The sequence below is a fragment of the Periplaneta americana genome, chromosome 5, assembly GCF_040183065.1.
Source record: "Periplaneta americana isolate PAMFEO1 chromosome 5, P.americana_PAMFEO1_priV1, whole genome shotgun sequence".
NCBI lineage: Eukaryota > Metazoa > Arthropoda > Insecta > Blattodea > Blattidae > Periplaneta > Periplaneta americana.
This window is the reverse complement of record NC_091121.1, coordinates 76,249,569-76,275,797: the sequence shown is the minus strand read 5'-3', so window position 1 is coordinate 76,275,797 and position 26,229 is coordinate 76,249,569. Positions and strand designations below refer to the sequence as shown.

At 35.1% G+C, this 26,229-nt stretch overlaps 1 protein-coding gene across 2 annotated transcripts in view; it reads right to left on the bottom strand.

Annotated features, from left to right (window-relative positions):
• Nucleotides 1-596: 596 nt before the first annotated feature.
• The window catches only part of LOC138699845 (uncharacterized), a 42,024-nt gene continuing 16,391 nt past the window's right edge, over nucleotides 597-26,229 (bottom strand). For both annotated transcript variants that reach the window (XM_069826034.1, XM_069826035.1), the window contains exons 2-3: nucleotides 4,607-7,445; nucleotides 597-2,798 (exon numbers count right to left, since the gene is read on the bottom strand). In XM_069826034.1, the coding sequence (XP_069682135.1) occupies nucleotides 1,617-2,798; nucleotides 4,607-7,445 (4,021 nt within the window). In that variant the 3' untranslated portion in view covers nucleotides 597-1,616. The remainder of the gene's footprint in view (nucleotides 2,799-4,606; nucleotides 7,446-26,229) is intronic.

Below are 26,229 nucleotides of genomic sequence, written 5' to 3'. Positions count from 1 at the left end.
ATATTAAAATGGATTTGAGGGAGGTGGGATATGATGATAGAGACTGGATTAATCTTGCACAGGATAGGGACCGATGGCGGGCTTATGTGAGGGTGGCAAAGAACCTTCGGGTTCCTTAAAAGCCATTTGTAAGTAAGTTGTACTAGTAGATTTTATTGGAAAACTCTTCTGTATATATTTCAATTAGACTGTGACTATAATTAAGACTTTATAGTACTATTAAGATTATTCTGACAAGTTCCATATTCTAGCTGTGAAACTATGTACGAATACCGTGGAATGTAAATAAATACAATAATACGATACAATAACGATAATCACAATAACTACAACCACTATAAACACAACCACAATCCCAATCACAATAACCACAAAAATAATAACCACAACTACAATCACAATAATCACATCCAAATCATTCAAACAACATATAGACGCACACACATACACACACAAATTGGATACAAAATTTCGTTGGTATGTTGTCTTCAAGGTTCATTATCATTTTACGGACCGCTAAGCATTCGAACAAGGAATTCCACTTCTATAATGCTTTTCAAGCGACTTAGTTCATACGTCTCATCTTTTTCGTGGCTACAATATTTTGTTTGAGCATATGTAATATTTGACTTACCATAATAGCTGAGCCTTAACATTACAACTAGGCAACGTTGCTTAAGCGCGAATGACTCGTATTATTCTGAGTGGCTGTAAGGCTGAGACCTCCAAGAACTAAATTGTATGAAAAAGGGTATAGTGGTTACCCGATAGTGATGCATAATCATTTCACGAGCAGATTGTAGTAATGAGCGTAGCGCTGACAGCTACGGAGGCGACTGATCTTGTGTTTTAAGTTGAACATTTTATAATAATAAAGCAATAAACTTCAGTTAATCTTCGCTGACTCCAAGGTAATTTATTTCTCTAATATAAAAAATATGAACAAATCGTTACTAAAATTCATTTATTGACGTTTTGTATATTACAAATTACTGACGTGTATTTTTAGTTTCATAAAACAGGGATATTTTATCAATTACGAAACATATTATCATCACAATGCTATGTCATTTCCAACAGCCAAAGTGAAATTGCATTGTCAATCATTCACGTCCATCAGAGCAAAACCAGGACCTGAAGTCAAATTATAATAGACAATTCCTACAGAGTAAAACACAGAGGCTACGAGTTCACAATATGCTCGTCTATAACAGCAATACATTATACAAAAAATTGTTAATCATTTACAAGATTTATAATAAAATTAATTGTACCCCACATTATATTTGGCATGGATGAAAATAAATTAAAATTTAATTTTAAATAAATCTAATTATTTTCAGTACATAATAAGAGATTCATTCTTAATCCACCCATTTACATCTAGCACTTTGTTTAGCACATTCCTACACATAAAACAAAATCTTCAGTAAGCGCTGGCAACGTGAACCTGAGTTAAAAGTATATTATTACACAATATTAAGTCAAATCTGGAATATATTTTTAAAATAATACATTTCAATTAAAGAAATCGCGTCACATGCAACTATCGAAAATCTACCAGATAAAATGTATATATATACAGCCATTATGAAAACCAAGACATAAATCCGTTATTACGCAAGTTCCTTTCCTCCATCCATCACCATTCCGTATTCCATCCTTCTCTTCTGTTTTTGTTCTTCTGACAGCACAATATTAGACATATTTTCACACAAGACTCGGTAAGTTCTTTTGTTTCTCAAAGAGAATGCAAGTTCCTTTGGTGTTTGCCCAAAACTATCAACAGCCTTCTGATCTGCACCCCATGAAACCAGTGTCCTAACAACGGTTTCATTGTCTTCTGACATGGCTGCAGCATGAAGTGGTGTACGTTTTTCAGAATCAACATCATTCACATCAGATCCCATTAATAATAAAATTACTGCGTAGATATTCATACGATTCTTAGCGGCATAGAATAGTGGCGACCACCTGATACCCTTAAAAATATTCAAATTTGCACCGTATGTCCATAGCGTCTCCATCATTGGTAAGTTTTCGTGACAGAGAGAAATAATTAATGGAGTTTCGCGATCTGGATGAGTGACATTAACCATGGCACCGGCCTGTGCCAGACACTTCACGATGTCACGTCTGTCCTTCACTACGGCTAATATCAAGGGGGTAAGATTATCGTCTCTACGGAATTCCAATGGTGCAGAATATTCCACAAGAATCTTAACTAATTCCAAACTTCCATTTTCAACTGCCATATGAAGAGGTGTTGATTTTACTTTGTCGTATGCTCTGACGTCAGCTCCGCCCTTCAAAAGCATTTGCACGATCTCAATATTGCCACGTTGGACCGCTTTCATCAGTGGAGTCTCGTGATCGTCATTTCTTGGGTCTATTCTGGCACCACATTCTATCAGCATCTTTGTAATAACTGTATTTTTCGTTAATGCTGCTACGTGGAGAATTGTACCTGGTGGACCACACTTGACTTCGAAGTTTGCACCAGAATTCACTAGGATAAGACTGAAATTCACGTGTCCATTTGCCATCGATACAAACAGTGGTGTCTCCATAAATTTGTTCCTAGCATTGATGACAACTCCTTCATTAATGAGAGCCACTGCCATGCTTGGTAGACCTACGGTGGCAGCGTAATGGAGGGGATTATTGCCATCTCTGTCTGTAATGTCAACTGAGTGGCCGAATTTCAGGAGCAATTTAAGCAGTCTTGGAGCTTTGGTTCCTGCTGCTTCTAAGATGTTAAGTTTAAGTTCTTCTATAAGAAACTGCCAGAATACTTCCTGAAAATGTAACATAAAACATTACGTCAAGTACAATATTTCAGAGTTTCAGTTACAGTTACATTATAAAATCTTCACATTATACTACGAAATTTCATGTTAAGTATCATAAAATGTGTTTTGTATTGTTAGTTCATGTGTAACAGAATAGGTAATAATATTAATAACAATAACAATAATAATAATAATAATAATAATAATAATAATAATAATATGTAATAATATGCGTATTTGGACATTTATTAACGCTATATAATTAATATTTTTTCCATACAAATTAATGTAGGCCTGTTGTCATTTGTATGGGGAAGAATGGAGCAAGTGAAATGGACGGACAGAATAAGAAACGAAGCTGTGTTGGAAAGAGTGGGGAAGGAAGAATGATGCCGAAATTGATCAGGAAGAGAAAGAATAATTGGTTGGTACACTGGCTAAGAAGAAACTGCCTACTGAAGGATGCACTGGAAGGAATAGTGAACGTCACAAAAGTTCGGGGCAAAAGAACATGTCAGATGATAGAAGACATTAAGATATATGAATCTTGTGGGGAGACTATGAGGAAGGCATAAAATAGCAATAACTGGAGAATACTAGGTCTGCAGTGAAAGACCTGCCCTTGGACAGAAAACAATGAATGAATGAATGAATGGTCATTTGTTTCGTAGAAACAACAGGTAGCAGTGTAATAGAATATGTAATAATAATAATAATAATAATAATAATAATAATAATAATAATAATAATAATAATAATAATAATAATGTGCGTACTTGTACTTTTATAACGCGATGTAATTAATACTTTGTTCATACAAATTAATGTAGGCCTGTTGCCATTTGTATGAAGAAGAATGGAGCATGTGAAATGGACGGACAGAATAAGAAGTGAAGCTGTGTTGTAAAGAGTGGGTGAAGGAAGAATAATGCTGAAATTGATCAGGAAGAGAAAAAAGAATTGTTTGGGACACTGGCTAAGAAGAACTGCCTACTAAAGGATGCACTGTGAACGTGACAAAAGTTAGGGGCAAAAGAACATGTCAGATGATAGAAGACCTTAAGATATATGGATCTTGTGGGGAGACTATGAGGAAGGCATAAAATAGCAATAACTGGAGAATGCTAGGTCTGCAGTGAAAGACCTGCCCTTGGACAGAAAACAATGAATGAATGAATGAATGAATGAATGAATGAATGAATGAATGGTCATTTGTTTCGTAGGAAATGCTTAATTCTATGAAATCGTTAGTAACGGTACATGGTTTAAAAGATTAATTATATTATTATGAATTTATAAAATTAATTTTTATATATTCAAATGGGTATAACGGGAATTACACTAAATTTCAATAATTCATTGCATAGAATAGTTAAAAGAAATTACTTCAATTAATGCAACATTCAAAGCTTGGAAGTTTATGGCTGTTAGCATTGAACAGTGCACACACAGTTATGTTCCAAAACCGAATACTTGAGCTCGATGTAGAATATTGTTAAAAAGAAAAGGTGTAAAAACAAATTCTTCCTCTAGGCGTATTCTCGTTCATACACTATTGTTTCAGTTATTTAACAGCATTATTATCCTGTAAGTGCCAGCTAGCACTTCAACACATTACTGCAACACGTACTGGAGGATTTGCGTGTAAAATAGCCATTCGACATAAATACAAATGTTATGTAACCAAGATAAACAGCTGAACAATCACATTTTCTAAGTGGAACTTATAATAAATCATAAAATGTACTATAAAGCATGTAAATATGTTCCTATAAAGTAAAAGACCACAAGTAGTGCTGAACTAGGATACTTACAAATCTGAGATCATGTTCCGCCAGCATACGATCAAGCGTTTCGCATCTTGCAATTGGTGCACTGATCAACAATTGTACGGCATTTGAACGGCTCGTGCTTATGTCTTCTACGGTGTACTTATAATTAAACAAGTCAATAACCTTTGCTTCTAATTCCAGTTCTTCGTCTATTAAGCTCCCTATAGTGGAATCAAAATTTGCATCAGATTTTGTACTTCTAGAGCATTTGTCTTTATGTTTCTTCTTTTTGGACTTTCTATGTTTCTTTGACGCATTTTCTCCCGCTAAAATATCAGTGCATTCTTTCTGTTGCGTTTCGGAATACTCAGACTTGCCCTTTCGTGGTTTTCGAACTTTATCTTCAAGTTCACTTGTCTTCCTCTCCTTTATAAATTCTCTTTGAGAATTGAAGTTTCCTGAAACCCTATTAGCTGCTTCGGTGGTTTCTTGCCTCGATAAAATTTTCGCCATTGATTCATTCCTAACTTCGTCTAATAGTGTCATTAAAACCGATTTATTGAACCTCTCCTGCTGTTCTCTATTTTCTGAAAGTCCTTCGGATTCGATTTTTCTTTTTCTTGCAACTTTTCTCTCATTTCTTTTGACAGTAGCTTTATTTTTTCCATATTGCTTTGGAATTGCCCCTTTGCACGTTTCATTTCCTGATGTTCTATCGCTTGGTTGGCAAGGTAACTTCAAACTATTTTTCGCAGGCGGCTTAGTTTTGTTTTTAATATCTGCCAACGTTTGTGCTATAGCTGTAACTTCCAATGATTTCATTTCATTTTCGTGTTCAGCAAGTTGTGTATTTTCAATTGAACCTATTTTAGTAATTTGTTCTCCATTAATTGACAAACAATCTGAATATTCGTTCCGCCATTTTCTTTGTTGTATTATTTTATTTTTATCCTTGCTTTCGTCACATGAGTGTTCTAAATCTCTGTCTCCATTACTGCTATGCTCCAACATCAATTCCAGAGAATTTGCTGATATTGTTGATACGGAATGTTGATCCTGTAGCTGCATTTCGGGGCTTCCAGCCTTGCAATTTCGATGTGGCTTTTCTGAATCTTTAAGTTTGTTTTCTTCGTAACCAAAGGTTTCTGGCACCGCTCCTGTCTCTTGTATCTTTATTTTCTCTGTCATTTCTGTACTGAATTCCTCTTCAACTGTTCTCAGTAACTGCTTTGGTGTTACAATGACTTCAGTGTATGTCATTAAATCATCTTCTGAGTAATTTGTTTCTAGTAACAGGCGCTCATTCATTTCTGGTGACATATTGGCTAACGAGGGCTCACTTTTGCATCTCTCTGGAAGATGCATTCCTGATGGTACAAATGTACTCATGTTTCCTACAAATATGTTCGATACGTCTCTGGTAGAAGTATTATCAATAGCTTCTGATGATACTGCATTCGGCTTTATCCTATGCTTTCCAAATGACTGAGATGAATTGTCTTCCACAGCATCATGCTGTACATATTTCACTTGTACTGCATCTGAAGAGATTTTAAATAAATCAGGTCGATCTTCATGTAATTGCGTTTCTGTGACTTCTACATTCAAATCCCTTTCATCGACTTTAGGGGTAAGTCCCACTTCGACTTCTGGAAAAGCTTCATTTCCGTGCTCTGGTAGTTGTATTCCAATTTCTTTCAAATAATCTAGATCGTCGGAAAATTCTGATTCTGATACTTCATTGCACTGGCTTTCTCCTTTGCACGAGATTTTATGCATTAAATATCTTCCTCTCAATGCCTCGTACTTCCTGAACAAAAGAGGATAATCTTTTAGTGCATATTCAGTCTGTATAGTAATCGCATCACACCTATCTTTATATGCCTTGCTTAAGTACTCAAATTGCTGACGCTGTACTGTCTCCTCACAGAATTTGTTATTCAGTATTTCGTAGTCTATGTTCATCTTATCTATTTCAGAATGAAGTAAGTTCATCTCTTTCTCCAAAGTCTCTAATTTTCTTTGGGTTCTCTGCATAAAATCACGATCTTTCTCTAGTTCCACTGCTTTCGATTCGGCCAACAATCTCAGACGACGCTCTTCAGCTAGAGCATTTTGTAAAATTTGGTATCTTTTCTTTGCCTTTGCTAATTCCTCTTGCTCTAATTTTAGTTTTTTCTTATCTTCATTTAATACGTGTAGAGTAAATCCGAGTGCTTTTTTAAGTGAATCTACAGTCAAATTTGTTGCTTCCATATTGTCTAACAAAAGTTCTCCTGAAGTTTCTTCGATCTCTCTTTTTCCATTTTCTTCATTTATATTTTCAGTAGCTAATATATTCTTCGGTTCTGTCATTTTAGACGTTTGAAAATTCTGTGGTGTAGTGTTCAATTCTTCCCGGCAATTTTCTTCTATGTCAATATCACGTTCATTACACAGTTCACCTATTCTTAAAGTCGCACTATTGCTTACTGTTTCCACTTGTTTTCCAGTTACCAAAAGTTCCTCCTGTCCGTCGGGATTAACCCCTTTCACTAGTACCACTATGTCCAAATTTTCACGATCTACTTTAGTATCAGACTTACTCCCACCTGCTTTTTGATCTACCTCTTCACTCTTTCCTTCCACTTCGCTTTGTTTCGTTTCCAAACATTTATCCTCAGTTGTTTCCATGTTGCTGGATTCACCAAATTGTCTCTTCCAGCGACGTTTTGGCTTCTTGATTTTACCCCATACTTCCTCCATTATTCTTAATTTTTCGTCCACTTCAGATTCCTTTGTTACTTGTTGAGCGGTTTCTTTCTCTTGGCTTAGATTGACATTAAGTGATTTGTTTTTACGATCCTCTGATGATTTTGAGCTTTTCTTCCAAAGAGGCATGCTGTAAAAATGACGCAAAACACATTTGTAAGAAACCAACCGAAAGTCATTTATAAAGCACAACAATCTCAGGATTAATAATTGAATTAAGAACACAAAATTGCACACACACAATTATATAATAGTAATACTGTCATTTTATCAATAAATGATGTATTATTTATATACAAAGAAGAGAAAAGCAAGAGGATACGAAAGTTAGTGGAGAAGGAGAAAGCTGAGAGGGCATAAGACGCCAAGAACAAAGAGAAGACACATGAGACGGAAGGAGATGAGAAAAGAAAGGATGGCAGAGAATAGGCTAATGAAATATATAAAAGTTATTTTCAGCAAAAGAGAATTTAATACTGTTTTCAAAATTATCCCAAGATGTTTGGGTATTATGTCACGTGTATGTACTTGATATGATGTATAGTCTAATATGGTTTTGAAAAATTACCGCTTAAATTTCAATAATACATGTAAAAGGAAGTTATTTTTAAGAAATGTTTCACACCATTGCGTTGCACTAAGTTGAACAGCGTACAAATCAAGTCACAATTGTTCAATAATTATACAAGTATTCACTACTTTCTCTAGCCATTCGTATTTCCCCTCGGCGTCAATAGTCTGTTTCTGTATTATATTTAAGGGAAGAGGATACCCACAAAATGCGAAAAAAAAATCCTTAAAAAATCAAAGTTTCGTTTTTAGCACAAAATTAATTTTTAATATATGTAGTATCAAGTTCGTATGGTTTTTGTCCCTAAATCATATTTGGCCCCTTTAAACGACGCCATTTTTTAATGTCTAAGTAGTAGTGAAGATCACGTTGTTACGCCTCTTCTCTTTTGAGTTGCACCTTACGCCAATTCAAATTACCGCTTTTTTTTTTTTTTTTGACAATTCAAAATTGCTAGCAGGTGCAGTTATGGTTCATAGACTCTCGATTGTTTTGTTATATGGTTGAAAACAAAGTGCAGCTTGTGAGTTTTATAAAAAAATGTATACTTGTGATATTGTGAAAACAATTTTGTGATTATAAAATTAAAATAATGTTTAATATGGGTTGGGTAAGTAAAGGAAAACAAAAGCTGAAGGAGCATATGCAAAAAAAAATGAGGGCAAATAAATATTTTATATTTATACCATCAACTCAGTTTATTTCAGAGACTGAAAAGAAACCATCAAGTACAGAAATAAGTATGCCTAAAACAGATAATAAAAGAATACAAACTATAAAATCTTACGATGATCCATTTACTTTGTGTATGCCTTTGATAACATTATAGTTGACATAATCTGTCTTCCGGAACTTTTTTCTAAGTGTGTATGGACTGCATGTTATTCCCAAACATTGAAGATGAGTGAAAGTGATTCATATGGTTTCGCTCATAACCTGAAATTGTCCCGAACGTCTTGTGACTACATCACATGAGGTTTTACATGTAAAAAATCTGAGGCTTCACAATCATATGATGTAAACGAACGCTAAGTAACAGCGCGCCTCCCAGAAATCTGAAATGTACAGCAGTGGCAAAAAAAAAACCGGACCGACCCTTGTAGCCGATTTCAGAGCCTTGTTCACTCCAGAGAACGATAGACTGGTAACTAAGACTTTCATGGTTCGAATCCTGCCTGGGAAGAAATATTTTTGTTCCTTATTCAAATTTATTCACAATACTTTTCGATTGCAGCGATATTTTACTACTTAACTAACTTATTATTACCAGAACATGAATTTTACCAGCAATCGAAAAGTATTGGGAATAAATTTGAATAAGGAACAAAAAACGTTTCCTTCCCAGGCAGGATTCGAACCAAGAAAGTCTTAGTTACTAGTTTATCGTGCTCTGGAGTGAACAAGGCTCTGAAATCAGCTACAAGTGTCGGTCCGGTTTTTTTTTTTGCCACTACTATACAAGAAATATAGAAAATCTGTGAAGCTAGCTAGATTGAAACTGGAGGATGGCAAAAAGAATCAGGAGGGACACTTAACAAAGCATTCTAAACCAACATGAAGTGAAAGTTACTGTGAAAATCTAAAAATTCAATTTTCTCAGAACTAGGTTTTGATACGTATGCACTTATTAACACTTGTATATCTCTAGAACTACTTGGAGTATCTGAATCAAACTTTTATAGCATATTCTACATTTAATTTTTAAAATTCTCGAAGAAGCAAATTACTGTACATACAATCTGATACCAGAAAAAAAATTGAAATCGATAAATATACCCATAGCAACCGGAGTACTAACACGCGAAACAAAAACGCTACGAATTTATGCACCAACCCAATAGTAGCTCCATTAACGTTCATTTTAGTGTACTCAAATTACCCCTTAAGATATTCAATTTTCCTCGCAAATACTAATCTTGTTGAAATTCATGAAGTGAAAAAACACACAACGCAATGTCCTGACCACTAGACGATCACGGCCAAAGTAAATTGGATAATGACATCACAATTTTATATTTGAACATGCTGTGTTAGCAATTTGGACAAATATTCCCTAAGAATGTAAATCTCTTCCTTCCTATTAAGTAGAAGAATAAAATTATTATTTTTGGATTAATGGTCAAAAAGTTTGAAATTATTCAAATTACTCCGATGTACCCTATGATAAACATTAATTAATCTCAATGAAATTATCAGAAAACTATCGGTACTTTTGGCGTTACTGTTGATAGTGCCACCAGTCCACACCTGTGGAGTAACGGTCAGCGCGTCTGGCCGCGAAACCAGGTGGTCCGGGTTCGATTCCCGATCGGGTCAAGTTATCTGGTTGATGTTTTTCCGGGGTTTTCCCTCAACCCAATATGAGCAAATGCTGGGTAACTTTCGGTGCTAGATCCCGGACTCATTTCACCGGTATTATCACCTTCATTTCATTCAGACGCTAAATAACCTAGATGTTGATACAGCGTCGTAAAATAACCCAATAAAATAAATAAAATAGTGCCACCTTTCTACTAAAAGCGTGTTAGTTTGAACCAGGCTTTGAAGCAGTCTCGTCTGGTCATCGGCGAGAATGTGGAAGCACTTTACTCGGCGGACAGAATTACACAGGAATGCACTTCTTCTACCGAACTAGGCGAATCAGAAGGCCGCTACGAGCATTACGGTTAGAGTAACCTTAAGGGGCAACGACGGGTACTTAATTTATAAGGTTGCAAGCTCTTTCCATCCAGCACCAAATTATTAGACGAATCTCTAGTAAATATCGTGTCAATGTTTAAAAAATTCTACGAAGATTTTATTTGTAATATATAACTTTTTGTCTTTCTAAATAACGCTACCTTCAATTTTATATCATCGGCTAGAGAGAACTATCTCAATCATCTAATTATTTCCTAACGGGATTCAAATTTGATCCTGGGCAAAAGTTTAGAAGACTTGAGGAGCAGAGATATTAAGCATGTGTCAAGTTCTCTCCGAGGAGTGTATTTATTATCCTGTCATTCTCATTCGACCATGACTCCGCTATCGTCATACTGTCTCTGAAGTGTCACTGTAGTCAAAAGGACAGTTCAAAGAATTATTGTTATGTAGACTATAATTAAGCAGAAAACTTCCCACTAAAGAATTGATACTGATACTTTATTTTGTCACATTTTGTCACATAATACTTTGTAAACAATATAAAATGAACAGATATTATAGTCTGGATCAGCTTACTTAATACCCTAAGAGTGAAACCTAACCATTTTCTCCCTATTACTACATATGCTAGTTGATTATAGTGATTTTCTAGAAGTCAGATAGAATTTTCTTTTGCAAACTTCGCTTCGAATTTCGAGTACTGACAGATACTGCTATTGGCAGTTATTTTCTGTTATGTTGGCAGCAATAATTTTGGTTTGCAGTAGAAGGAATCTGATGAAATGGAGGTACCTAACTAAACCTATGAAATTTGAACGTACGTAATTAATAATAATTAACTGGTAATACCGGTATTAGTATTAATATCAATACATCATTCAGTTGTATTGCGTTGTGCAGTAATTCAATTCAACACTATATTCAGGTAAGTATAATTAAATGAGATCTAACTTAACTTATAGACCTACGCTCACTTAGAATGAAATATTCACGTGGCTAATTGACAGAAATATATATTTTTAGTGTACAGATTTTTATTTATTAAAATGTCCAAGAGAGGAAATATCATGCCGGAGACTTAGGAGTATGTATTTTAAGTGGGGTATATGTACATTTCAAAGTGGTATTCTGCTTTCAGAATTCGTACTAATCATTTCACGTGATCATCAAAATACATTTAAATATGGGAATCCTTGTGGTACACTGCTCCGTCAATATAGGAGAAAGCCAATACCTAACTACTTAGATATAACACGCGAAGCAAGTCCCTGTAATCGCCAAATATCATGCTTCGGTATAGCATGAAAATCCAGAAATAATATGGACAGTAAAAAGTCGATCATACGGGAATGTGTATTTAAGAATTGTTAATTCATTAAAAAAGTGAATCTCATAAAACGCTAATAAAACTTAATTTTATTTCATAGTAGATATCTACCTATATAATACAATAATAAACAAATAAAAATAAACAAGTGAATGAATAAGTAAATAAATTATTTATTAGTGTAACCCAATATTTTGGGTTTGCCTTGCGACACAGAATAGCTCACAATAAAATTTAAAATGAAAAAATTATTATAAGCAGGTTTCAAACAAAAGTGATTAAGACATATAGAAAAAAAATAGAACCTAGTACAATTTAAATTGAGCGTACTGTTATTGCAAGTTATCTTGAACATTACATCCCCTAAGCCTGTCTTTCGAACTGCTCGGTACGACATGTACTCATCAACGTAACGGCATGGCAAGGATGCCCCTCCCTTGGGTAACGTAACTCTCTTCAGAAAACGTTGGTTCTTTCACTTTACGGCTCTCTACTGTAAAAGAACTTGGTTCAATATGGACATCATCATCTCACGACACTCCGATTTTGAGAGGAGAACATGGTTTCGTAGCAGGTTTTAATTAACCCGTAATGAGTAAGTATTTAAACATAATCGTGTGTACACTCCTTCTCTCTCATCCGGACTGGGGACCGGCAATGGCGAAGTTTCTACAGCTATTTCTATACATTTTATAGGCCTGCATGACATACCTACAGCTGATATGTACATATTCTTATAACAATATTTTATTGGCTTATTATTTGAATTTACATTAATTTACAATTATACACAATCCATATCCCTATCATTGTTGCCATCATTGCTTGGTCCAAAATTACTCGTAATTATTATTTCGAAAATAACATCATCCATTCGGAATTATCTTCTTAATCGTAGGTACTACTTTCTGAACAAGATAGAATTCTTCGATTGTATCCCGAATGACATGTTGATCGAAGTCGTCTACTTCAACTTTACACAAGTCTTAATTCTAGAATGAAATAATATGTCTTGCAGACCTATAACAAAATAATAACTTACAACAGTAATTCATTATGTCGCTCACAGTACACACACTATCGTACATATAGTAATAATTTCTAAACATTACATACCTATTCTTTCCCGGAGTAGTGTGAGGTTCATTCGGTTGTAATTCAATATTATTCTTAATTCTCTTCACGGAACTAATACTTTTGCCAGAGTATTTAGCCGCTCTTTCATATCCCTTATCAAGAGGTTCCAACAAACATTTGTTTAATTTTTCCTCCTCACAACACTTAATTAAATTTGCGATAATTTCTCTTTCTCCGCCGTGGATAACAGCGTTACTTTTTCTCCGCGGTGGTGTGATTTCACCACAATTACTACCCTGTGGTTGCTGCTTCATTTTAACACTATTGATACGCAGTGAAGGAAATGGTTCTATGTTTCTTGACAAGAGATTATGATGCGGAGCATGCGCAAACAACTCAGTTGGCTCCACCCACGTTACGCACTTCCTTCCCTCTGCCCCTCTGTCCCCGCTCAGGAAGTTCAAGATAACTTGCAATAACAGTACACCATAAAGATGCTGGCGAAATATCGCTACAGAAAATTGTATTATTGTGGTGACGAAGACATCTTTAAGATCCCTCTTCAGCGTGTATTAAAATAAATAAATAAATAAATAAATAAATAAATAATATAGAAATAAATATTGCCTTAAACTCTCCAGCAATATCATTGCAGTTTTCAAGGCGTTGAATAATATACTTTGGCAAAAATACTCAGACTGAACGTGTTTGTAACATGATGCCTCACCGGTATTCGGTCGTCACAACAACAGATCCCGTTGAACTGCGTTACTGTTTTCTTTAGACTAAACGCATTCTACTAAATCGACAGAACAATGTAATGATGATTAGCTAAGTCTTTAATATGAAGTTCAATGATCTGGTAAGTTTAAAATTAGTAATTTGTTCCCATGTATGTTATCCAAGGTTTTCAATGTATGTATGAATGTATTTCTTGTCTCTTATAATGTCCCAACTCTTCACATTAGGGCACACAAACCGCCATTGAAATCAGTAGCTTCTTCAGTAGGTCAGCAACAAATTAAGAACTAATCCTGGAGCGGGAATTGTCCCAAGCATCTCTAGAGTCTAGTTCTTGTTCTTTCTGACGTCAACAACTAGTGGGTATTCCCTACCACGAGATAACTTTGTGGCTACCCAATCTGAATACATGATTGAGAGGGGGTTAGAAACTCCACTGCATCTACTCTAGAGAACAATTAACAGGCCAGGAGAGTGTTATGCAATGTATAATAGCACTTCTGAATCCGCGAGGAATGTAGACCCATAATAACCTGTCTACATAGTTGCTATAATCACATCCTCTACTAAGGAAGTGCTCCAAATTGTTTTATTGGTGACCTCATTTTCGTTGTAAAAATATCACCACCATTATACAGTTCCCTTTCGCCAATCTCATTCAATCATAGAAGGCTTCTATGGAATTCAAAACTTCTGGAGAGTGCAGGATTGAGTTTTGCACGGAAGCCACGGTCGTGATAAGAAATCTGTCTTCAATATGGATTTTTTATTGTTAAGTATGCCATATCATGCGCTGTAACATACGAAACTGTGTCATGTTAGTCTATGCCACATGAGTAGCGCCATATATGAATCCAGTGTCAGACAGAGAAAAAAAAACAAATGTGGGTCAAGTTATACAGAATGATTTATATAGAACTGACACATTTCTTTCTTTAATTATTCCGTTGGAAATTCATTCAATGACCCAATTCTAGCACCAAATTAAGCAGAATGTTCTGGAGTTTCGATTCCTTGTCACTAGATGCGCAGATGTTTATGTTTTATTCCTATTGTTGGCAGCTGTTTTCTACATTTTGTGTCAACGTGAAAATGCAGTACACATTAAATCAACGACTCTTCCTTGTGAAGCAATACTGGATTACGAATTCAATTACAGCTACTCAAAGGGCATACCAGAGAGAATTTGGTGTTCGCAATCCTCCCAAAAGAAACACAATACTGGGACTGGTAAACAAATTGAAAACAACTGGATCTCTGGTGAGTGAAAAGGGCAAGCATCGTTCATCTAGGCTTCCCACGGTTGTTGTTGACGTAAGAGCACGACTGGAGCAGTCACCCAAAAAATCATTAAGACGCTTGTCGCAGGAGACAGGGTACACCTACTCAATGTGTCAGAGAGCCTAAAGCCATATGGTTGTTCATCAGCTACAGGAACCAGATAAGGATAAAAGATTGAATTATTGTCGTTGGTTTCAGACGTTCATTGTGCAAAATCCTGCCATATTGTCCATCACATGGTTCACAGATGAAGCATGGTTCCATTTATCCGGTTATGTGACGACCGAATAATTTCCAGGAACCTGTGGCCACCGAGATCTCCGGATTTGACAACGCCAGACTTCTTTATATGCGGTTACTTAAAAGACAGGTTTTACGCCACACGTCCCCAGACATTGGACGATCTGAAGCACAAGATCACACAGGAGATTCAAGTTAACAACAGAGTCCTCCAACGAGTGGCCAGTAACATGGAACGACGTGTTGAGTTGTGCCTTATGCAGGATGGAGGACACTTTCAACATTTGCTATAGAGGTAAATAATCTCCCAAAATTCCTCTACATTTTAGGTATAATAAGTTGTCGCTAGCACAATTCGTTTTGAAACAATTAATGAAAGAAATGTGTCAGTTCTATATTAAATCACTCTGTACATCTGTGCGTTTTATTTAGGAATATGAAGACCCGCGACGTATCAGATTAAAGGCTTCTCTAAAACAAGGTTATCTTTTTCGTAAGATTTCTTAGGTGGCTGTGATGTAGGTAGTATGTAAGAAATACAGATTTAACGTTGGTTGTAAGTCACGACTGTAGGCACAGATTTCAAACCTACCTAAATTGCTGTAAGAATGAAATTTAAAAAAAATAGAAAGTTAAAATGGTATGAATTCAAATATGTATACACAATTACTAATTTTATATTCAAAGAACAAATGATGACTTTATGGTTATTACTTTGCATTTTTTTTATAAATTATATATTATTAAATTACATAAACCTTATATAGTGTATTTTTTACTGCTTGTCTATGCGGATGACGTGAATATGTTAGGAGAAAATCCACACACGATTAGGAAAAATGCGGGAATTTTACTTGCAGCAAATAAAGAGATAGGTTTGGAAGTAAATCCCGAAGAGATAAAGGATATGATTATGTCTCGTGACCAGAATATTGAACGAAATGGAAATATATAAAAATTGAAAATTTATCCTTTGAAGAGGTGGAAAAATTCTAATACCTGGGAGCAACAGTAACAAATATAAATGATATTCGGGGGGGAAATTAGACACAAAATAGATATGGTAAATGTCTATTATTATTCGGTTGAGAAGCTTTTACAGTATCTTCCAGTCTGCTGTCAAAAAATCTGAAAGTTAGAATTTATAAAATAATTGTATGGTTGTGAAACTTGGACTCTTACTTTGAGAGAGGAACAGAGGTTAAGGGTGTTTGAGAATAAGTTGCTTAGGAAAATATTTGGGGCTAAGAGAGATGAGTTACAGGACAATGGAGAAAGCTACAAAACACAAAACTACACGCATTGTATTCTTCACCTGACATAATTAGGAACATTAAATCCAGACGTTTGAGATGGGCAGGGCATGTAGCACGTATAGGCGAATCCAGAAATGCATACAGAGTGTTAGTTGGGAGGCCGGAGGGAAAAAGACCTTTGGGGAGGCCGAGACGTAGATGGGAAGATATTAAAATGGATTTGAGGGAGGTGGTATACGATGTTAGAGAATGGATTAATCTTACTCAGGATAGGGACCAATGGTGGGCTTATGTGAGGGCGGCAATGAACCTCCGGGTTCCATAAAAGCCTGTAAGTAAGCATGTACTTCAAATTTTAGCGCATATTTCAATTGTTTCTACATCATACTTGTACGCATAAAGTTCAGTGGTCTAGTTCCATATTTAGAAATGCTATGGTCAAAATTCTTACAGTGATTATTGATTCAATATAATACGATGTATGATCACATTTATAAAAATCATACAAATCTTTAATGATTTTTATAAATATGATCATACAACTGTTATATTGATTTTTATTTATCATCATATCCATTGCCATATTTTGCTTTCGTGTTTTCAACTACAAATCAAGCGGGCCGGATTTTTCTTCTCGAAGGGATGTGGAAATTTCCCCACACTTTCTATGAAGTCTGAGCATTAAAACCTCGCTCGTATATGTCCTGCGTTGTCTTGAGTAGCGACTTTGTGTCGTACGAACTACGTAACCAAAGAAACTTTTATTATGAATGTCGAGTGATGAATACGAATATAAACAAACGCTCAATATAGAGAGGCATAATTGTTTGTGTAACAACAATAATATTGTAACAGAAACTTGTAATCATCTTAAGAGGATCCCTCACTTAAGAATATTAACCGCAACTTTTCTTCTTTTTTTGTTTCTATGCAAATGGAATATTTCAACTCTTCATTACTTGTGGCTTTTACGAATGAAAATTGAGACGTTGTCTGGAACAAGACTACAAAATCTTGAACGTTAGGTACCATCAGACATTTTAGATCTGGTATAACAACACTGCGCACAACGACGTTCAAACGTTTGCTGTAGGGCAGCTGTGACCAAAACTCGAACGGCAGTGATTACGCGCAAGAGACAGTCTATGAAGCAAGGAGATGGGAGAGAGGTACATGGCATGAAAACTACCAACCAGTGGTGGTTCGTGCACTAGCATTGAGTTCATCAATCCTGCGAATAAAAATCGCAAGCTTTTCTGTATGAAAAATGTCACTACTGTAATCAAGAGCCAATAAAAATATATAGCCTACAAATTTTCTTGCTTTTTTTTAATATTCCTCATGAACACAATCAGAAATCTCCTGAATTCTCTTTTTGATATTTAGTTGAGAAATATGCAGTTTTTCAAAATTAATTACCGATACCAACTTTCATTGGACAAATTATTTCAGCCACCTTGATCATTACGCTTTAAAAAAAACTCTCCTTCGTTGGAAGGCTTAAGAGAACTAGCTATTTCGTTCGCCACTAGATAGCTGGCTTCCTTACATTTATGTCATCTTTCTCTTCATGACGATGATTTACGGCTGATTTCAGTTCTCGGAGTTTAATAGCTAGTTTCACTACTACACTAGCACGTAATATTCAAACAGTTTCTCTATATTATTATTATTATTATATTATTATTATTATTATTATTATTATTATTATTATTAAATCAATAATAATAGTTATCAAGAGGTTAAAAAAATTAAATTGAGACATAGCGTATTAATGATTTTATCCTTCAAGGGAAAATAAAGGCCTATGCGTATATTGAGACACGTATATAAGAATTATGGTAACACTTGCTCATAAATAATAATAATAATAATAATAATAATAATAATAATAATAATAATAATAATACTTGTTATTCCTGTGTATTCAGCGTAATGCTCTGTAATGTCGCTTCTATATGTATAATACTACTGACAGAACTGTTGAGCAAAGCAACATTTTACATTTTCTCCGGCAGAACAGCGAATAAATTTCTCTTCCCAATCTGTACAAAATCTTCTGTTCCTGCTCGTAGAGACAGAGGGTTTGTAGAGCGACATGGTACCGACACTGCTTACTTTCAGCACGTGAGCGAGACAGAGAGCAATGTACAGGAAACTCCCCTTACTGGTATGAATGTCTTTGATTACACGATGTAATCACTATACCCAGTTTGGTCACCGCTGCTGTAGGAGAATATTTTCTCAAGAGGGAGATGTGTTATTAAGGGTTCAATATATGCTGGTAACGGAAGAACGATTAAACGTACGTTAAGTTATTGCAAGGAACGCCTCAATTATTATTTTATTTCTGTATTTTAATTTTATGTTTCATGAATTATATTATAACAGTAATAATAATAATAATAATAATAACAATAATAATAACAATAATAATAACAATAATAATAACAATAATAACAATAATAATAACAATAATAATAATAATAATAATAATAATAATAATAATAATAATAATAATAATAATAATAATATGAAAAGCAGGAAGGAAACGAAAATTATAAAATCTGAAACAATCACAGTAATAAAGAAGCTAAACAGTTAAGAACATCTCTAAAGGTCAATATAAGACGAATTTATATAAATTTGTGAATTATTTCTATGATATTTTATACTTCCACATAATCATATACAAGTATGAGTAAATAAAGAGTGGTTCAAGAGGTAAGATGTTATTCAGAGCACAAAAGTACTTTGTCAAAATCAGGCAGCGGATTTTGGGTCCCTACAGAGCATTTTTAAAGCTCTTGTGCACAGGGTTTTTGAATGATACTAAACGTTGATTGTAATTTCCGTCACTTCAGTATTTTGCTTTACTCCATATTGAAAGTTATATATCTTCGAAACTATTGATTTTAAATGCATTATATTTGGTATACACAGTATTTGGACTATTAGGAAACTTTCCTCTGCAGTAGAAATTCATTGTATTTCACTTGAAAAATATCCCTCCATATTTCTACAAAGCTATCTCTAAAATTAATTCTTAAAATTTGATGGTTTATCTTAAAATTTTCAAAGCCAATATTAAAATTATGCTCCAGACAGTTTAAAGAATGTTGTTTAGGAGTAAAATGACAGAGATTTTGAATTTTTTTTTAAATGGCTTAGACATACCCATTTTCATGTTTTACTCTATCTTGGTACACTTTTCCAAAATGACCACTCATTTTTTTTTCAAAACTAATGTCGAATTTAAGCTGTTGCATCAATTATATTTCTACGTACAAAGAATAAAAAATGTACAGTCCGTGTCACCGTTTTTTGGCGTGTGAAATAAGTAATGGGAACGTTAAGTGCAAGTATTTTACATTTGCCGCAGTCAATCTGACAACTGTGTTTGGCAAATGGCTGATGTGACGTGTATAATAAGTGGTACCATTCTCAGCTGCATAGCAACATGCTCATAAACTGGGCAATATATATTTAGGACACACGCCAAAAACCCTGGGCGCCAGCTGTACGTCAAGTAGGGAAAAAGTGGCAAAATTCTATGCCTCTAAAAAAAAAGTTACATACACGATATTGTAGTGCTAAGTGTTCTCTTAGATCAGCGATTTCAACAGAAAATTATTAACTTTCAAAACAAGTTACCGAGCACAGGAATGGGTTTCTGGAGACGTCGTATTTTCAGATTAGACTAGAATCAGAAATTAAACAAAATATAGAACTGTGGTAAAGAAAAGTATAGTGCAAGAAATTGAAGTAGCGATGGTATGAATACGTCAGGAGAATGCGGAACAACAAACCAACAAGATACGAAATGAGTCCGTCGGAATTGGAAATATCCAGACTGACAACATGAAAATGTTAACATTTAGATAATTTATGGATGGAGATGGAAGAATTTCAATATTTAGTTTAAGAAAACACATTTTATAGGCATAAATAGAATAAATTCCAAAGAAATATATAAAGTTACATATAAATATCGTATTTGTCCAACTAGCGTAAATATTGATTACCAAATAACAGTAATTACTATAAAACTTCAGTGAATTGGGGCTCTTGATCGTTCCGTAATAGCTTATTTTGTTATTGATCAATCTTGCAACTTTTTATACTACAGGCAGCTCTTGGAAAATAGTACATATTTCCAGTCATGCCGAGATCATTCCTTTTACAACGTAAGACAATTATAGGAGAGGTCATGTAACCAGACACTATAAAGAAAGTTTCCACTTCTTGCTGGGGAATAAATCTCAGCTCTTTTAAATTTGTAGTCGAAAACGCTACCATTTAAGGCACAGTAAAGAAAGTAACAACACCTAAAATTGCAAATTGAAATACCAGTTAAGTGAAACTTAAAGAAACGGTGGACAATCTTAATAAAACCCGGATAAGTAAAGAAGTCAGTGCTCCACTCTGCAATGCGGGTAAACGTAATTACATTTCTACAACAATGAAGTTCTAGTGAAATTTACATGTAAATCTCGTCGCGTCTATTATGCGTAATCGCATATGAAAGAAGGGCACCTGTACTCACCGCCTTCAAGGGGATGCGAATTTTGTTCTTGAAATGCAGGTCAGCGCAAATTCAGATTTGCATGCAATTTAAATTCACATACTTTTGTTTTTATACTCTAGACTAAAATGCGAATATCAGTGTAGAATATAAATGAGATGACTCAGGAATATACCTCGAGGATTCATGTAACTGTTTTTTGGTTATCTGAATGAAAAAAAATATATATATTAATTTTATATCATTTCAAAATTTGTTAATTTCAGCAATAATATCAAATTGTAATAGATTTCGTGCGTATCACATAATTTTTTATAGGAGAAGTCTGAATAAAAGTAAGTATTTGACCGAAATTGACAAATAAATGTGACAGTGAAATTTGTGAGGAAAGTGATACGAGTAAATAAAATTAAAATAAATGTTAGGCTATACATTCTTACCAGATTCCAAATTTATATACGAAATGCATGTTGTTTTTCATATTCTAGAACATACGTCAACGTTAAAATTGTATCTTGAACATTTTAGATTCATGTGATTGTATTACATACAAGTTCATATTTCCATTTGTATAGACGAAATTTAAATTTTATAGGAAGAAAAATAAAGAAGGTAAACAGTGAATCCGAAATGAGACAGTAGAACAAGTGGACAGCTTCAAATACTTGGGGTGTAATCAGTGGCGGCTCGTACCTGAAAATAATAGCGTGCTAAAAATATTTTTAGACTCTCCTAATTTTTTAAGGTGAAATCCATCCGTCGACATTTTGAATCGACTTAGAATTGCCTTTAAACACTTTGTTATTTTCAATGTATTCTCTCACTACACTGTCCACGCTGCTTATCAGATTAGTAAGACCTTTGAACACAACGAGATTATCCGACGTTTCCGTCTCCCCGTGGCCACGTAGCGCTAGTTCAAATTTCCCACAAAATTTAATACAATCAATTATTTTCTACTTTTTTTCGACTTTCTCATTATGTTTCTGAGCTGATTCTTGATAAGCTCTATTAGCTGCGCTGCAATATTTGCGGTGCCAAGCGTACAAAGATCAAACGAGTTTATGTTTCTTGCTGTGCGAATGTTTCTTTATATATTCATTCAGAGACCAAGACCTCTGACACTTGTCGTAGACATGAATCACCGCTACTGAATAGGAGGCAAAGGACGCAGAACAGAGCATTTCGTATTTCGCATCCACATATCCAGTCACTGTTATAAAATGTTCTGTTACATTTACTAATGTACACATAGTTTTTACCATTCTTTACTTTCTGCACAATATTGGTGTTGGCCGCTCTAGATTTTTAATTCTAATTTAATCTTCTATGGCTGCTTGGAGAAAGCAGTAATGAGTAATGAATCTATGGAGTTCATCATGATATAACTACAGTATATTTTTGAAACTGTTTATAATCCCAATATTAAAAACATTAAACTTATATTATATATTTGAATTGCACTAGGCACAAAATATAGACGGACACACAGCAGAATATACATTTAAAATGACCACAGTATCAAAGATAATGAATCCCATAAACCTGCACACACTGTTTTGAAAGTGGAAAATAATCCCTATTTTAACGGACTCCCGCGAAAAGGCATGCCAACATAGACCCGTAACACGTAGATAATAAACTCAAAACTATCTGCTGAGATTATATAAAAGTAACATTGTTTACATAAACGTTCAAAAATGTATTTAAATATGATTATATTTATGAAAAACAGAAAAAATAAAAATAAGCTACATATATAAAAGGTATTTTCTTTATTTAAAAGTTATATCTTTGGCGGTGTCTAGGCAGCACTGTTCCGTCGACTGCTACGAACCAAAGAAAAGGAAGAGAGAAAGTTTCACCAAAACAAAGTGAAGAAGAGCGTACCGGGCTATAGAATAGTGAGCACGGTGTTGTGTGAAAAAGCAGGACAAAATATCATGGAGGGGCGAGGTGAAGTGCTTTTTTGCGCATGAGCAGACACTGCTAGCCGGGCTAAATTAGGAATTAGCTCGTAGAGTAAGGATGGATTCCATTGAGTCTATAGTACCAAATTATCGAAAATAGTGAACTATTATAAGTAGAATTTGTATTATGTGCGTTTTTTTAACAATATTATTTCGGCGATAATTTTATGGCGTGCTACAGCACGTTAGCACCTAGGGAGCAGCCGCCACTGGGTGTAATACAAGTAGAACGTGAGCTTCCAGAAAAGGACAATAGCAATGGCAAAGGAAACTTTTAATACAAAAAAGGAGCAGCATCTACGGCTCTATGGAAAATCAACTAAGGAAGAGACTAGTGAAGTGTTTTGTGTGGAGAGTGGCACTGTACGGGGCAGAAATATAGACATTACGACGAAGTGAATAAACATTTTGAAATGTGAATATGGAAAAGAATGGAGCGTGTGAAATGGACAGCCAGAATGAAAAAATAAGCTGAGCATCTGAGATAAAGTTGTCATGCAGCAATACAACTTCTGCGTACAGCCCATCTTCTACATAACGTCTCTCTACCCCAACAGTACATTCCTGCATTAATTGCCAACAATTCTTCTTGGTACCACCTTTTCATTCATTTTTATTACATTCAGTGTTCTGCCCAAGAGCAGGTCTTTCACCGCAAACCCAGCTTCCTCCAATATTTTCCTATTTTTTGCCTTCCTCTTTGTCTCATATGATCCATACATCTTAATGTCGTCATCATCTGATATCTTCTCCTACCCCGAACTCTTCTCCCGTTCACTATTTCTTCCAGTGCATCCTTCAGTAGGCAGTTTCTTCTCAGCCAGTGACCCAATCAATTCCTTTGCCTCTTCCTGATCAGTTTCAGTATCATTCTTTCTTCACCCACTCTTTCCAACACAGCTTCTTTTCTTAATCTATCTGTCCACTTCACACGTTCCAGTCTTCTCCATATCCACATTTAAAAGACTTATATTTGCTTCTGTTCACTTCGTCGTAATGTCCATGTTTCTGCCCCATATAATGCCACACTACATACAAAGCACTTCACTAGTCTCTTCCTTAGTTCTTTTTCCAGAAGTCCACAGAAGATGCTCTTTTTTGTATTAAAAGTTTCCTTAGCCATTGCTATCCTCCTTTTGACTTCTTGACAACAGCTCATATTACCGTTTATAGTATACCCCAAGCATTTGAAACTGTCCACTTGCTCTACTGCCTCATTCAGAATTCGCAAGTTTTGCTTCTTTGTGTTTCTTTCTATGACCATGGTCTTCGTTTTATTTGCATTTATCTTCATCCCACACTGCTCACAGCTGTCATTTAACTCCAGTAGCATATCCTTTAGTATCATTTCCTCTTCCGTTAACACTACCATATCAGCAAATCTTAAGCACTTTATTCTCTTCCTCCTACTATCACTCCTCCCATGTTCTGAAAACAGTTTTGATAAATTCTCTAAGTAGATATTGAACACGGTAGATGAAAATGGGCATCCCTGATATACTGTACTCCTCTCCCAATTTAACTTCTTCTCCTATCCTGACCGACTCATTTCATATAAAGAGTACCACCTTACGACATTTAATTTCACAAAGATTTCCTGTCTATTGCAAGACACAGCATCTGCTTGTTTGAATAGAAATTGAGTATCATAATCCCTACAGACCATATCTCGATCCAAGTCATCAGTTCTGACAGCTAAGAGATTGTTTACCCGTTATAACTTCGACAGCGAAGGTGAGACGAATAACTGAGAAGCGGGGACAGACTTCTATGAACAAAATACGAAACCTTTGAGCTAAGTCTGTAAAAACGAATTACTTGTAAAATAACGTCCTATTTGATGACCGAATAGTACTCACTTTCTGAATGCCCTTTTATATTTCATCGCGTTTTAATAAATGCAAACATTTCAGTGCAAGTTATGGCCTCCATACAGGTGCTTTAAGATATACCAGTAGCTGAAGTTCTCTGCACTTTTTCTCGTTCTCTAATTCGTCTACAAGAGTTTGTAGTAACGAGAAAACAAAACGTAACTCCAAAATGCTCAACAGTTCCTGTTCCCAGCCGCCCTTTCTCAAGTACAGCAAATAAGAGCGGTCCTTGAAACTTTCCGTGCCCCACTTTCTAGTCAAGTGCCTGTTAACACAAACTCCCTCTAGACTTTAATTAAAGTAACCCGGTTTTCAGCAAGTTTCATAATATCGAAACAATATGCAGACTCCCAATGCAATCTGATCATACAAGTCCCTGTTATAAAAATTACATTCCATCTTTACTAATAACTATTTCCGTGGCCAAAGCCACAAAAATATTCGCCTCAAACTATAAAACTTCCCTTTTCATGCTTAATTTACTTCCACTTAAATAGGATCGAAGAAAACTGTTTTGATCGTTTTTCCAGACTACGAACCATCATAAACGTCTATACATAATGACTTTTGTGAAGGTTCGTTTTCAAATATTGCCAGTTACTCTTTCGTCATGACTACCGGTAGCAGTAATCCGTCACGAACACAGGTATCATCGTCATCATGACACGCTATACGGATCTATTGCGTACATCATCATAACCATCATCATCATCATCATCATCATCGAGGATGGTGATACTAATATTGAATTTGTTTCTTTACCGAATTACTCAAATATCTCAGTTATATCCCTGTCACTCATTTATATTTTATTGTTTTCCTATGCGTAGATCGCTTTTATTTGGCTATGTATCTTAACTGTTGTGGACAGTATCTTATTGTTGGGCTCCTATTATCTTAGACATTTACTTCGGACAGTTCACCGCATGACATTTTTTTTACAATATAAAAGTTTGGTATAATTTTAGTACTTCTCCCCCCCCCCTCCCCATTCTGTTTTGAACAAAAATTTCTACGAGAATGCAACCTACAAACCGCTCAATAGCTGTCTTTTTTCAATTCTTTGATTGTGTTTGTATGTCTTACTTTACTTACTAGCTTTTAAGGAACCCGAAGGTTCATTGCAGCCCTCACATAAGCCCGCCATTGGTCCCTATCCTGAGCAAGGTTTATCCAGTCTCTCTCATCATATTCCACCTCCCTCCAATACATTTTAATATTATCTTCCCATCTACGTCTCGGCCTCCCCAAAAGTCGTTTTCCCTCCGGTCTCCCAACTAACACACTATATGCATTTCTGGATTCGCCCATACGTGCTACATGCCCTGCCCATCTCAAACGTCTGGATTTAATGTTCCTAATTATGAGAGGTGAAGAATACAAAGCGTGCACTTCTGTGTTGTGTAACTTTC